Source organism: Gigantopelta aegis, chromosome 5 (genome assembly GCF_016097555.1).
Source record: "Gigantopelta aegis isolate Gae_Host chromosome 5, Gae_host_genome, whole genome shotgun sequence".
NCBI lineage: Eukaryota > Metazoa > Mollusca > Gastropoda > Neomphalida > Peltospiridae > Gigantopelta > Gigantopelta aegis.
The window spans coordinates 36343717-36357805 of record NC_054703.1 but is presented as its reverse complement, the minus strand read 5'-3'; the positions used below and the strand labels follow the sequence as shown (position 1 = coordinate 36357805).

The window sequence follows — 14089 nt, the reverse complement described above, 5'->3', positions numbered from 1 at the left end:
ATTTACTTATGTTATCTTGTAAACATTTTATATGTAGTAAAAGTAAAACTATAAACAATCATTGAATGAACTGTCATTCTCTTTTCAATGAACATTTTTATGATGTAAAACTGTAAACATGCATGAACTGGGTTTTTCATTCTCTATGAACATTGTACAATGTAAAATTATAAACAAAAATGAACTGTGTTGTCTTCATATCACAGGATAGCATGAAATATCAGACACACTTTGTAGTAAAGATACTGTTTTGACACATATTATTGTTTTTTAAATTCAGCATTTACAGAGCTGATTATGTATTTTAGCTGCTGTTGTGAGACTACTTGAAGAACAAAACAATAAAATTATATTTTTATATGGACTAAAAAATCCAATGCATCATAAAGACATTTTCTGCCATAACTGATTTTTAAATATCTTTTTTTTTTTAAAACACACATGTAGTTAAACATGAAAGAAACTTTATCACATAATAAAGATGAAAATGAATGGAATAAAAAACAAAGCAAAAGATTTGACAGTCAATAAACAAGACTAAAAACATCACAATGTAAATGTGAATATTTAACAAAGTGATATGAAACAATTAGACAAAAAAATAAATACTGGTTGAAAAATACAAAACAAAAATCAAAACACATGTACATGTATATAATACAATATGAGATTCAACTAAACTATAAAAATTAAGGGTTTTGTTTACATGTAGTCAATAAGAAAATTGCTAATTTTGCATTCCATTATTTATTTCAAACACACAGTAAGACATTAATGGTTTATAAGACATAATATTAGACACTACCGACAGAAAATCTACAATATGATATACATGATTAAAAACCGTAGGCTGAAGTTACAAAGCCTGTTTTGCTTAAACGCCAGTGTTCAAGCATAGTAAATGTACGCAGTTACATGTGTGTAAGTCAGTTACACGTGTGCAAGTCAGTTACACGTGTGCAAGTCAGTTACACGTGTGTAAGTCAGTTACATGTGTGTAAGTCAAACACAGGCTTAGTAAATTTGGCCCTGTACGTTTGTGAGCGACAAGGGAGATAATGCATAATGTTCAGATACACAACATTAATGACAATTATTTTACATATTAATTACAATTATAAACAGTCAATATCCACAGGGCTTCTAGATTATGGTAGCCCCACTCCCATGGCTAATGATATTCAATGTTGGACTAGTCAATAACTTCTATTGCCATGCCCGATGGCTAGCAGAGCTTCTAGATTATAGTAGCCCCACTCACATGGCTAGTGATATTCAATGTTGGGCTAGTAAATAACTACTATTGCCATGCCCGACAGCTAGCAGAGCTTCTAGCTTATGGTAGCCCCACTCCCTTGGCTAGTGATATTCAATGTTGGGTTAGTAAATAACTTCTATTGCCATGCCTGATGGCTAGTGAAACAAAAATTGTCAAATATTGCAGTTAAGTCTATTTTGTAAATATGAATATCCTGCCACCCCCCCCCCCCCCCCCCCCCCCCCCCCCCCCCCCCAACTCCCCAATGTTAGTGTTTTTAAGCTCTATCTCCCTCTTTAGGTGACATATCTGATTATTACTATTATTTAGTAAAATTGTATAAACTTAAAAGTAAAGTAGGGCTAGTAATTTTTTAATTGTGGCTAGTAAATGTTTAAAATCACTGATACCGTGAAGTGTATAAACCAGTCTAGCGGATGTTATATATATATAATTTATGCAGTGCTCTAAAAACAATGGTGGAGATATTTTCTCCAATCAACATAAGACTGCTGTTCTAATTTTGTTCGATGGGTGAAATTTTAACAATAATTCTCACTGAATTCCAACGGCAGACATCTTTGACATATGCCCTTTTTGACTTTAGTAGTCTAGTAATGCTAATCAATTTTGATTATATGATAACTTCCAAAAACTCATCTTATTTGATAATCAAACAAGATAAACGTTTTGATATTCCAAAATTTGCAATAAGCAAAACCACAAAATAATTCTTAAAAGTTGAAAATAAACATCACAATTTAATTCTTCTATTTTAGCAACGACTGACTTTTCTTATCATTGAATATTTATTTAGATTATTTCACAATCAAAAAGAAATAAATTGTACCTGACAAGCAAGGTAAATATTTTGATTTTAAGTTAACAATCAATTAGAAAATAATTCTTAAAAATTAAAAACAAATATCAGAATTTACTTCTTTCTTTTTCCAATCACATATTAGACTTATTCACGTCAAATATTGATTAATGTTGCAAAAAGGCAAAAATGCACCCAAATATTTACTTTTTAGCAACAAAATCAAGGTTTTTATTGTTCACATTATTAATTTCACCTGCATTTTCGATTTAAATTCTGAACCCCAAGTAAACCTAATGTAAACTAAGACAAATGTATAATACACTTTTTAAAAAACCCAAACAATACAAGCTAAAGAATTTCACTTTTTCTTTTCTTAAAGATAACTGTCAAATTGAGAAAGTTGAAAAAGCTAAATGCACTCATAAATTAGCTTTTTAACAACAAAATCAATTTTCTTAATGCATAATATTAGAATTCAATATACTACTTTCTTGCATCAAATATGATTATTAATTTTAACAATTATTTCATTCTTATAAATATTTCTCACTTGAAACTAAGTCACCGTACTTCACAACAATTTGTCAAAGATTATAATTGTTACAGATTTGTTTTACTTTCAAATGGTTATTGTCTAATGTTACAAAACACCTGCAAAAGTTCACAAGTCGAAAGTCGAAACCATTTTTTTTCATGCCTATATCCAATTAAAGTCCGGACCAAATTGTTAACAATTACGATAAATTACTCTCCTACCTTTAATTACGGTTAAGATTCCCCCAAAATTTTACCTTGACACAAATCATGAAAAAACCATTACAATGACAGATTCCACATATGAGACTGTAACAATGTCACCAATACTGACTTCGCTGAGATAACATAGGCATAGCATAACATAACATAGCAAAATGGCAGACGGCAGAAAACTGTATGTGTTTTATCCTAGGAGATCTTAACATATGGTTTCAGTCTAATATGTGGAATCCATGTCAATGTAAAAAAAATTTCATGATCTGTATTGAACAAAACATGCAGAAAATCCAACAGTAATTAAATGTAGGAGAGTAATTTATCGTAGTTGTTAACAATGTGGTTCGGACTTTAAGATATGAGAGCACTGACCGTACGAGCACTTCTTGTGACACTAACAGTGAACGTAACCAGGATGGGGGGAGTATCTGCACAACATATCCCCACCAATATAAGTTTATCAAAATATGCCAGAAAGTAGTGAATTTCATTGGCTATTTTAAATTCCATGCTGACTACATTGTGCAGATTTCATTACAGTTAACTACATCGCTTAGGAACGTTCCTTACATTGCCACCTAATTTGAATAAGCAGCCTTCTACTTTAAAATCCGACGCCATATTACCTGTAAATAAAATGTGTTGAGTGCGTCGTTAAATAAACTATTTCCTCTCCTTTCCTTTCTACTTTAAAACACCTAATTTGAATAAGCAGCCTACTACTTTAAAACATTAAAAGCATCCTGTTACACTGAACAACAAAAGAAATGCAGATACAGTAAACCCCTCTAAACTGGACACCCATAAAGCAAATAAAAAGTCTGATTTAAAGGAGTATCTGGTTTAGAGAGGTTATGTACTGATATTTAAAAAGGGACTGTGACAAACTTAATAGGTTTTGAGGGAATTCCACTTTACAGTGAGCAGGCATGTGATTGAAACATTTCTAAAAAAGCTGAAAATGATACATGCGTGCCGAACGCACGTAATCGAGTGCAGAATGCACGAGATGACTAGTGGGGTCTGGGGGCATGAAATGTTTTTAAAAAGCGGAATTCCGCCAATTAGCAGAAGAATCACATGCCTGAGAGAGACTGGTTTTGAGAAGCTTCCCTGCGTTTTAATATTAAAGATTCTTTTTTTCCCCACCCCATGATACAATTAATTCTATAAATACTAAAATAGACTGTCAAACTGGAACACAAATATTCACAAGATATTGCTGATTTTAATGGACACAAAAAGTAAGATTTAAAATGATCAATTTTAAATAAATTACAGAAAACCAAATTTATATGTGTGTGTGTGTGTGTTTCTTTGGGTTATTCTACGGTATGTATAAATACATTCCTCTAGGTACATGATGTATACCTGCTAACAAGGGCTTACATAATGAGGTCCAGAAACCTCCACTTAATATCTCATTTTAAATGTAAACACTTCAGCAGTCTTTGAAAAATGGGTCCCATGATTTACATACAGAAATTTCATTGAAAAAATGGCACAGTGAGATACACTAAACAATAATAAATACATTAAAAAAACCCACATACACAACAAACATTAGTCGAGACTTCCGTTTTTGAAATAAAAACAGGAGTGTGAAAAATCAGTTCTGAAGATATCAAGGAGAGGAAAATAGCACTTCTCAAAATAATTGCTTTTGAGGAGGAGTGCAATTTGTTAAAATGAGAATGTTTTTTTTTTGGCACCCTTCAGACTGAATTGGCAGGACCGTCAATAATATGAAAGTCTGTTAGCCAATGAAGAACAAGACCAACAAGGGAAACTTTCAACATAATGTGTACAGTAGTAGTAGATATTGTCGTGAAGTTTCTAAAACATCATGGGTATGGTCGCACTCAGGGCTCGAATTTAATGACCGCACCGACGGCAACTGGCGTAGTTGACGACGGCAATTGTTGTAGTGTATCTCACCGACGGCAATTGTTGTAGTGTGTCTCACCGACGGCAATTGTTGTAGTGTATCTCACCGACGGCAACTGAATTGCCGTCGGTCAGGGGCTTTACTGATGTCAGTTTTTTGCCAACGAATAAATATGATTGCCACTAGTTGAAGGAATTGTGTCTTGATTTAACAATTTGTTGCCAAAGTTACTGGTTTAAAATTGCCGTAGCCGGGCTCAAAATTGCTGTAAGTAAGCATTTTGCCTTCAGCTAAGACATATTAAAATTGCCAAAGCTACCAAAGTCTTAAAGTCGAGCCCTGCACACTCCGAGTTCTCTCAGAAACGAAAGTCTGTCAACCGGTGAAAAAACGAGACAGAAGATGGGGGTCTCTGCAACATACAGTCCACAGTCAGTAGTAGAAGTTGTCGTGAAGTTTCTCAAACGTCTCCTCATCGGACATCTGTCGGACTTCCGTGATCTTGACGCGACCTTCCCGTTTCCCATTGGCACAGAACAGCCAATCGTCATCGAGCTGAGCCAGCACCTCCAGATAATCGCCGTGGTCAAATGACAGCTCATCGGGGTCTTCCGATTCATGGGCTACAAGAGTCATTGCATGCCTGTAAGAGGAAAACAGAAAACTGTAATTAATATTTAGAAAATAGTATTTAGTTTTCTGTTTGTTAGAAAGAAAGAAAGAAAGAAGTGTTTTATTTAACGACGCACTCAACACATTTTATTTACGGTTATATGGCGTCAGACATATGGTTAAGGACCACACAGATTTTGAGAGGAAACCCGCTGTCGCCACTACATGGGCTACTCTTCCGATTGGCAGCAAGGGATCTTTTATTTGCGCTTCCCACAGGCAGGATAGCACAAACCATGGCCTTTGTTGAACCAGTTATGGATCACTGGTCGGTGCAAGTGGTTTACACCTACCCATTGAGCCTTGCGGAGCACTCACTCAGGGTTTGGAGTCGGTATCTGGATTAAAAATCCCATGCCTCGACTGGGATCCGAACCCAGTACCTACCAGCCTGTAGACCGATGGCCTGCCACGACGCCACCGAGGCCGGTCTCCTGTTTGTTAGAAAGTTCATTGCATGCCTGTAGGAGGAAAACAGAAAACTGTAATCATTATTTAGAAAATAGTTTTTTTGTTTTTTGTTCGTTAGAAAGGTCGTTGCATGCCTGGATAATGAAGATACAGAATAGTAAGATGAGAAGAGAAGAATGTAATTAATTTTTTGAAATTATTTTTTGTTACAGGAGCCAATGCATGTCTGTAAGATGAAAATAGAACATTAAATTAATAAAACTAATTAATGCATGTAGTTAGAAAATACTGTACATGTTTGCTACAACAGTGATTACATTCTTGTAAGATGAAAATAGAATAACAGAAAATATAATTTTACAAGAGCCACTACATGCTTGCAAGATGAAAAAAAAAATTGTAATTAATATTCAGAAAATATTATCTCAAGAATTATGAAAAATGCATTAATAAACCATTTTTTAAATTTAATAATTAAAAAAAAGAAGATTGAATAAATATTTAGAAAAAACATGCATGCACATGTATGCATATTCAATGAACAGAGATTTAAAAAACCCCACCCCAATAAAACAATAAAAAACAATTACAAAACAAACTGGATTAAAAAAACAAAACAAAAACCCTCAAAACAAACATAGACAAGACACAACTAATCTCATTTTAACGCTCTAATCATACATTATCTCCCTTTAATAATAGCAAATACAATATACAAAAAGAGTTGTTTATTGCTTATGAGAGGTAACTAATTTTTAAAAAGTAGTGAAAACAAACATGATAGGATTGAGGGGGAGGGAGTGAAGAGCAAAAATAGGAGAGAGAGAGAGAGAGAGAGAGAGAGAGAGAGAGAGAGAGAGAGAGAGAGAGAGAGAGAGAGAGAGAGAGAGACACACACACACACACAGACACAGAGAGACAGAGAGAGAGAGAGAGAGAGAGAGAGAGAGAGAGAGAGAGAGAGAGAGAGAGAGAGTAAAGTAGAGTAAAGTTTGTTTTATTTAACGATGCCACTAGAGCACATTGATTGTTTATCTTATCATCGGCTATTGGACATGGTCATTCTGACACTGTTTTTTTTTTTTAGAGGAAACCCGCTGTCACCACAAAGGCTACTCTTTCACGACAGGCAGCAAGGGATCTTTTATTTGCGCTTCCCACAGGCAGGATAGCACAAACCATGGCCTTTGTTGAACCAGTTATGGATCACTGGTCAGTGCAAGTGGTTTTACACCTACCCATTGAGCCTTGCGGAGCACTCACTCAGGGTTTGGAGTCGGTATCTGGATTAAAAATCCCATGCCTCGACTGGGATCCAAACCCAGTACCTACCAGCCTGTAGACCGATGGCCTAACCATGACGCCACTGAGGCCCAGTAGACAGAGAGAGAGAGAGAGAGAGAGAGAGAGAGAGAGAGAGAGAGAGAGAGAGAGAGAGAGAGAGAGAGAGAGAGAGAGAGAGAGAGAGAGAGAGAGAGAGAGACAGACAGAGACAGACAGACAGACAGACAGACAGACAGACAGACAGACAGACAGAGAGACAGACAGACAGAGAGAGAGACAGAGAGACAGAGAGAGAGAGAGAGAGAGAGAGAGAGAGAGAGAGAGAGAGAGAGAGAGAAATGGTAGCATAATGTAGTTCTTTTTAAACTCTACAGCAATTTATCTTTCATTTAACCTCACACAAACTGGTACAGATGCTTGTTTGTAAACACTGACGTATTATATAAATTATAACATACATTGTGAAGATAATAACCAAATTTAAAAACAAAACAAAGAAAATGTTACCATGCATTGTAATGGTTACTCGTCTCCTTGACAAACACCTACACAAATAAACAAACAAGTGCAGATCAACAAAATACTAAATAACTAAATATTTAACACACAAAATACAAACTAAAATATTGAAACAAGTGTTAAAACTAAACACACAAAATACAAATCAAAACATTGAAACAAGTGTTAATAATTAAGGTGCTACTAAAGATTAGGATAAAAAAAATATTGTGTTTTATTTTGTTAGTAACATAAAAATAAACAACATGCTATGTTTAAAGTAAATGTTAAAGTTTGTTTAGTTTAACGACACCACTAGAGCAAATTTATTTATTAATCATCGGCTATTGGATGTGAAACATTTGGTAATTTTGACATATAGTCTTAAAGAGGAAGCCCGCTACATTTTTCTATTAGTAGCAAGAGATCTTTTATATGCACCATCCCACAGACAGATGGGTACATACTAGGGGTGTAACGATATACTCGAATATTCGGTGCACCGAACAGCGATCTGTATCGTAGTTGCATTCGTATTCGTCACTAGCTGAACCGAATACACGAATACTTATATATAATGTTTACTGTATAATTTATGTTTCTAATTCATACTAACCAAAATGCAATAACGATTCGATCGTTTTTATTGTCCTTTTTTATATTAGGTCAACCGTATAGTCAGACTCATAGACTGATCCTTTTTTTTTTTTATTCCATGCGTTGGACTGGTACTCTACATGCAGCTTGACTGCGCTTCTGTCAAAACACTGTATGACGTCGCATAGTCTCGTTCAACCAGCCTAATACGAGACACGGACGAGTGTAGTTCATTAATTTATGCATTCTACGCAGTGCAACGTCAATAATGTTGAACCAATATTCTAACGTTTAAATGGCAGCTCAAAGCAAAATATATTTGTATAATTCTTAACGAGAACTGTGGCAAATTAGCAATTCAAATATCTATATAAATTGATTAATACTAGATACCAAAAACGAAAATGGCCTTAAAAATATATATTTGATATTCAAAATAAAATTAATTTACCAGTAATCCATAACTTCTGTCTACATTATACAATGTATATACGGTTTCGGTTTGCACGCATGGAAAAGGGTGAATTGTTAGCAAAGCACTTAAGAATATTTTTAAAAATATGTACAATTTGTAGTAATCACTAATCAGGTTTTACTTTAAAAATAAATACTTTTTTTTCCTTTTAGCAAAGCCTTTGTACTTGTGTAATGTGCATTCATGGATGTGAATACATATTCGTATTCGTCAACTCATATTCGTGATATGTATCGTATTCGCCACCATGTGTATTCGTCACACCCCTAGTACATACCACAGCCTTTGATATAAAAGTGGTGGTTCACTGGCTGTAATGAGAAATAGACCAATGAACCCATTGACAGGGATCGATCCTAGGCAGACTGTGCATAAAGCGAGTGCTTTAGCACTGGGCTATGTCCCATCCCTGCTTTGTTTAAGGTCACTTAACTATTTCTTGAGGTACAATGCACAATAGATAAATTGATACTAGTTCAAATTCAATTACATAAATTTACTGGACTGAGAAAACAATATATCTCACCAATGGCAGGCATGGTGTTATTTAATGCAACATTTAAAGTTAGGTGCACTTTGAACTTTGACCCAGCCAGATGCTACTTGGTAAACACCAGGCCACATATTTCTGAAGCTATTTTAGCGCTACGATATTGTAAAACTATCAAGGGCTACGACATCACTACAACAGATGTCATAGCCCCCCAAGGTTTTACGATATTGTAAAACTGTCAAGGGCTACGACATCACTACAACAGATGTCATAGCCCCCCAAGGTTTTACGATATTGTAAAACTGTCAAGGGCTACGACATCACTACAACAGATGTCATAGCCCCCCAAGGTTTTACGATATTGTAAAACTGTCAAGGGCTACGACATCACTACAACAGATGTCATAGCCCCCCAAGGTTTTACGATATTGTAAAACTGTCAAGGGCTACGACATCACTACAACAGATGTCATAGCCCCCCAAGGTTTTACGATATTGTAAAACCGCCATGGGCTACGACATCACTACAACAGATGTCATAGCCCCCCAAGGTTTTACGATATTGTAAAACTGTCAAGGGCTACGACATCACTACAACAGATGTCATAGCCCCCCAAGGTTTTACGATATTGTAGTGCCAAAATAGCTCTGAAACTATGGCCATAGGACAAATAAAAATGCAATGCATTTGCCAGAATTAATAATTTAAACAAGAAATTATAAGTACCTGGTAATGAGTAACTTAATGGTACAAAAAGCTTAATACCAGGATGTATGGTGAATTGATTAGCAAATGTACTAAAATACCGTACATATAACACAAAGACAATTGTAAGACAATGACACATAAGTGCATGGGGGCGACATGATTAAATACGATACAAATAACATAAACGTAAACCAGTGCACATGCTAATAAGATTAAATGCATGTTAGGGCCTGGTCACAATTACAAGCATTTCCGCACGATTCCAAACCACACACACCGATTGCAGTCTTAGCCCTCAGCAAAGTCAAGGTGAGCTGAAGATCACTCTCCTTAAGTGAACCAGGCGAACAATCACATCACGTTTTAAATTAAATTCATTGAAAAAAAACCCTCCCAACAACTTTACAGTGTGGAAGAGAATGGGAGTAATCACTTGCTTCTCCAGGTGAACACTGGAGGGGGAACACTGGAGGGTGAACACTGGAGGGGGAACCGGCTAATGCTAGTGCAGGCCTTTTAACCGGAATTAAAAAAAAAAAATGATAATAACCCTTTCAAATCAGCATTTTTAATGTGCCCTTTTAGGAGGAAGAATAAAGGAGTAAGCTTTCTCTGTTTGTGAAAATGTTTGTAATTTGTGAACAGCAACACAAACACAGACAGACGTTTTTTAACACATTAACAATTCTTACTTGAATGAAGTCATGCCAAACGAGTCCTTTCTAATATCAGTAGCCTCGACAACCTGTTTCTCATCTCCATCTATCGACTTCTCTGATTGGCTGCTCTGTACCATTGCGTTCTGTGATGTCTCATCTGATTGGCTTTCGCTAGGCAACAGCTTGTCTGACTGACTGGAATGGCTGGGAGACGGCTTGAAGCTCGACAGTTGGGGATGAAATGTTCTGAATTCCATTCGTGGTTCCGTCTGGATCCCTTTCCTCATAGGGCTGGGTAGAACGATTGCATAGGTGTCGTTTTGGAAGCTAGGAGAATTTGCGTTGATGTCCACCCCCGTCAGCGAGTCCACATCAAGATTGGTACCTGTTAAACCATCACTGATTGGAGGACAGCTTGTTGCATCATCCCTGATTGGAGAATTGCTTGTTGAACCATCAACCACGGGATGACTGCTTGTTAAGCTTTCATCGATTGGTTGACTGCTTGCTAAACCATCACTCATTTGTGGACCGTCTGCTAAGCTCTCACTGATTGGTGAGCTGTTTGTAAAACCCTCACTGATTGGTGAGCTGTTTGTTAAACCTTCACTGATTGGCGGGCTGCTTGCCAAGCCTTCACCGCCACCAGCTTCATCCTCCTGGGAAGATTCATCCAGAAACGTGTCCTTTGTCTCGGAACCACTCAGCTTTCCATCGGTCCTCTTCATTATGCAGACGCCAAGTCTGTCACTCACGTCTACTTCCAGCTGAATGCTGCTTCCTTCCGACGGGCTGTCAGAGGTCTCAAAATCCAACATGGTGCGCTCGCACTCGAGCCTCGGTTCAAGAAAAAATTCTGGATAGACAGCTTCGTTTTCCTTGTTGCGGCAACCATCTTGAACATCCTTGACCTTCAAAGCTGTTGCACCTTCAAGCTTTTCGCAGGCAATATCCTTGTCTTCCTGTATTTCTAAACCCCTCAAGCTCTCGGTTGAAGAAGAGCTTTCATCAAGTTCAGCTGGCAAACTTGCACTTCTGGCTTCGTCCTGAAACAGGTTTTCGTCGGCAATCTGAGCATCAGCAATCCAGCTACTCCTCTGATTCTTCGCCGGTTTCTCAGGCAACAGAAGTTTATCGAAGAAAGAAATCAAACTGAACGATTGACTCTGCTGGCCATGGGATGACTGAATTCCGGTCGACGGGAGACTGTCCATAGACTGGCGTCTGCCTGGTCTTGTTGCCATGGGCGACGCGGCTGCTAGAGTATTCCGTGCCACGCCGTCCTGACTCTGTGTCCTCTGTAGGAATTTCTGAGCGAGGTTTGTGAACGATGATACAGGGGATCGTCCCCCGTCGATGGGTTTCTCTCCGGCCTTCGATAACTTTTCCTTAACTTCGATATTCTCCAAGTCTTTCGTGAGCTTTGGTGAAAAGACTTTTTCTATTCCGTTCAGTTTTAACCTTGAACTTTCCACGTTCTTCACAGAGTTGTTCAACTTGTCTTCTGCTTTGGCTGCGTTGAAACTTGACAGTAACCGTTTTGTTCTCGGGAATGTAGCACCGCCAAACCAGCTCCAAGACTGACCCTGACCCTTTTCGGCCTCTTGTCCTTGACCTTTCTCTAACCCATTTCCTCTTTCGGAAATCTGTCCTTGCTTCCTCTCTGACACATGTCCGTGATTTTTCTGTGACATTTGACCTTGATCCCTTTTCAACATTCGACAATGACCTTTCTCTGAAGTCTGACCTTGACCTTTCTCCATAACCTCACCCCGACTGTGGTCTTCATGCTGTTGCTTGATTGGTCGCTTTAATTCGAGACTCTGGGAAAGCTGGTTTGGCTCTGCGGAGCTCTCCAAAGCCGAACTTGGGCAGACAATTTCAAATTCCAGTTGGAATGGCAAAACAGCCAATGGCTGCAAAGCTAGCAACATGTTGTCATAGTGATGTTTCAGAGTGGTTTCAGAGAGACACAGAATTGAATCAGCTTCGTACACTCGGCTGACGATGTCTTTCTTACTGCGAACGTAACCCATCCAGAAGTCCAGCAGACGCAAGCTGTGGAAAAAAAAGAAGAGGAAAGTTAAAGCTTGTTTTGTTTAATGACACTACTAGAGCACACGTAACCCAGTGGTAAATAGAGATTATTATACAAGCTTGTGTGTTGTACTGATTTTTACGAAACGACTGTCAGGATTTTTGTATTGCCCAAGCGAGAGCGAGGGTAATACTTAAATCCTGACACAAGTTTCGTGAAATCAATACGACACACACATGCAAGTGTAATAATTTTTTATGAATAACAAGGGCTGTCTCAAAATGTTTCCACGACAACTAGAAGGAGACGGTGAAATGACATCATATTTCACATGCAGTCTGAACTAGGACTGGGGAAGTAACAACATCCCAACATTTTCTCATTACACTTGTTTTTACATGTATGCTTCGTAGGGCCTCCAGGAGTCTGAAATATTGGACTCGAGTACTCAAGGGTTGAACTTGACCCGGAATGAAATTATAATAGATGATAATGAGACTAAGGAATACAATGAAATAGCATTATGCATCTTAGTTCCAGCGCTGAACATGGATGCCAAATTATGACATTGTATTGCATTCCACACATTCGACTTTTGTTTTCCCTTCATGTCTCATAGCCCAATAATGTAACCAGCATATGGCAAAATGACGTTAAGAAATATTATTAAATGAGATTGTTTTCTTTCTTGCACGGGTACTCAAGTTCTGTGAGCGGACTCAAGTCTTGTGAGCGGACTCAAGTCTTGTGAGCGGACTCAAGTCTTGTGAGCGGACTCAAGTCTTGTGAGCGGACTCAAGTCTTGTGAGCGGACTCAAGTCTTGTGAGCGGACTCAAGTTCTGTGAGCGGACTCAAGTCTTGTGAGCGGACTCAAGTCTTGTGAGCGGACTCAAGTTCTGTGAGCGGACTCAAGTCTTGTGAGCGGACTCAAGTCTTGTGAGCGGACTCAAGTTCTGTGAGCGGACTCAAGTCTTGTGAGCGGACTCAAGTCTTGTGAGCGGACTCAAGTCTTGTGAGCGGACTCAAGTTCTGTGAGCGGACTCAAGTCTTGTGAGCGGACTCAAGTCTTGCTAGACTTGGCCCGTGCTCGAGTACTCAAGTCCTTGTCGAGACACTAGTGCTTCGTATCATTATTATTAACTCGTTATGTTGAATCATGTGGACAATAAAGTGGTATAGCCCAGTGGTAACGTGGCATAGCCCAGTGGTAAAGTGGTATAGCCCAGTGGTAACGTGGCATAGCCCAGTGGTAAAGTGGTATAGCCCAGTGGTAACGCGGCATAGCGCAGTGGTAAAGTGGTATAGCCCAGTGGCAAAGTGGTATAGCCCAGTGGTAACGCGGTATAGCCCAGTGGTAACGCGGCATAGCCCAGTGGTAACGCGGCATAGCGCAGTGGTAATGCGGCATAGCCCAGTGGTAACGTGGCATAGCCCAGTGGTAACATGGCATAGCGCAGTGGTGAAGTGGCATAGCCCAGTGGTAACGTGGCATAGCGCAGTGGTAAAGCGGCGTAGCCCAGTGGTAACGCG

The 14089-nt window shown here is 38.3% G+C and overlaps 1 protein-coding gene across 2 annotated transcripts in view; it reads right to left on the bottom strand.

Moving 5' to 3' along the window:
- Window positions 1-1640: 1640 nt before the first annotated feature.
- LOC121373702 overlaps window positions 1641-14089 on the bottom strand; it is a 57591-nt gene continuing 45142 nt past the window's right edge. The window contains exons 7-9 of one of the 2 annotated variants that reach the window (XM_041500437.1): window positions 10554-12578; window positions 7597-7634; window positions 5225-5365 (exon numbers count right to left, since the gene is read on the bottom strand). In XM_041500437.1, the coding sequence (XP_041356371.1) occupies window positions 5355-5365; window positions 7597-7634; window positions 10554-12578 (2074 nt within the window). In that variant the 3' untranslated portion in view covers window positions 5225-5354. Of the gene's footprint in view, window positions 5366-7596; window positions 7635-10553; window positions 12579-14089 lie in introns of both variants that reach the window. The other variant, XM_041500436.1, reaches the window with a different exon arrangement.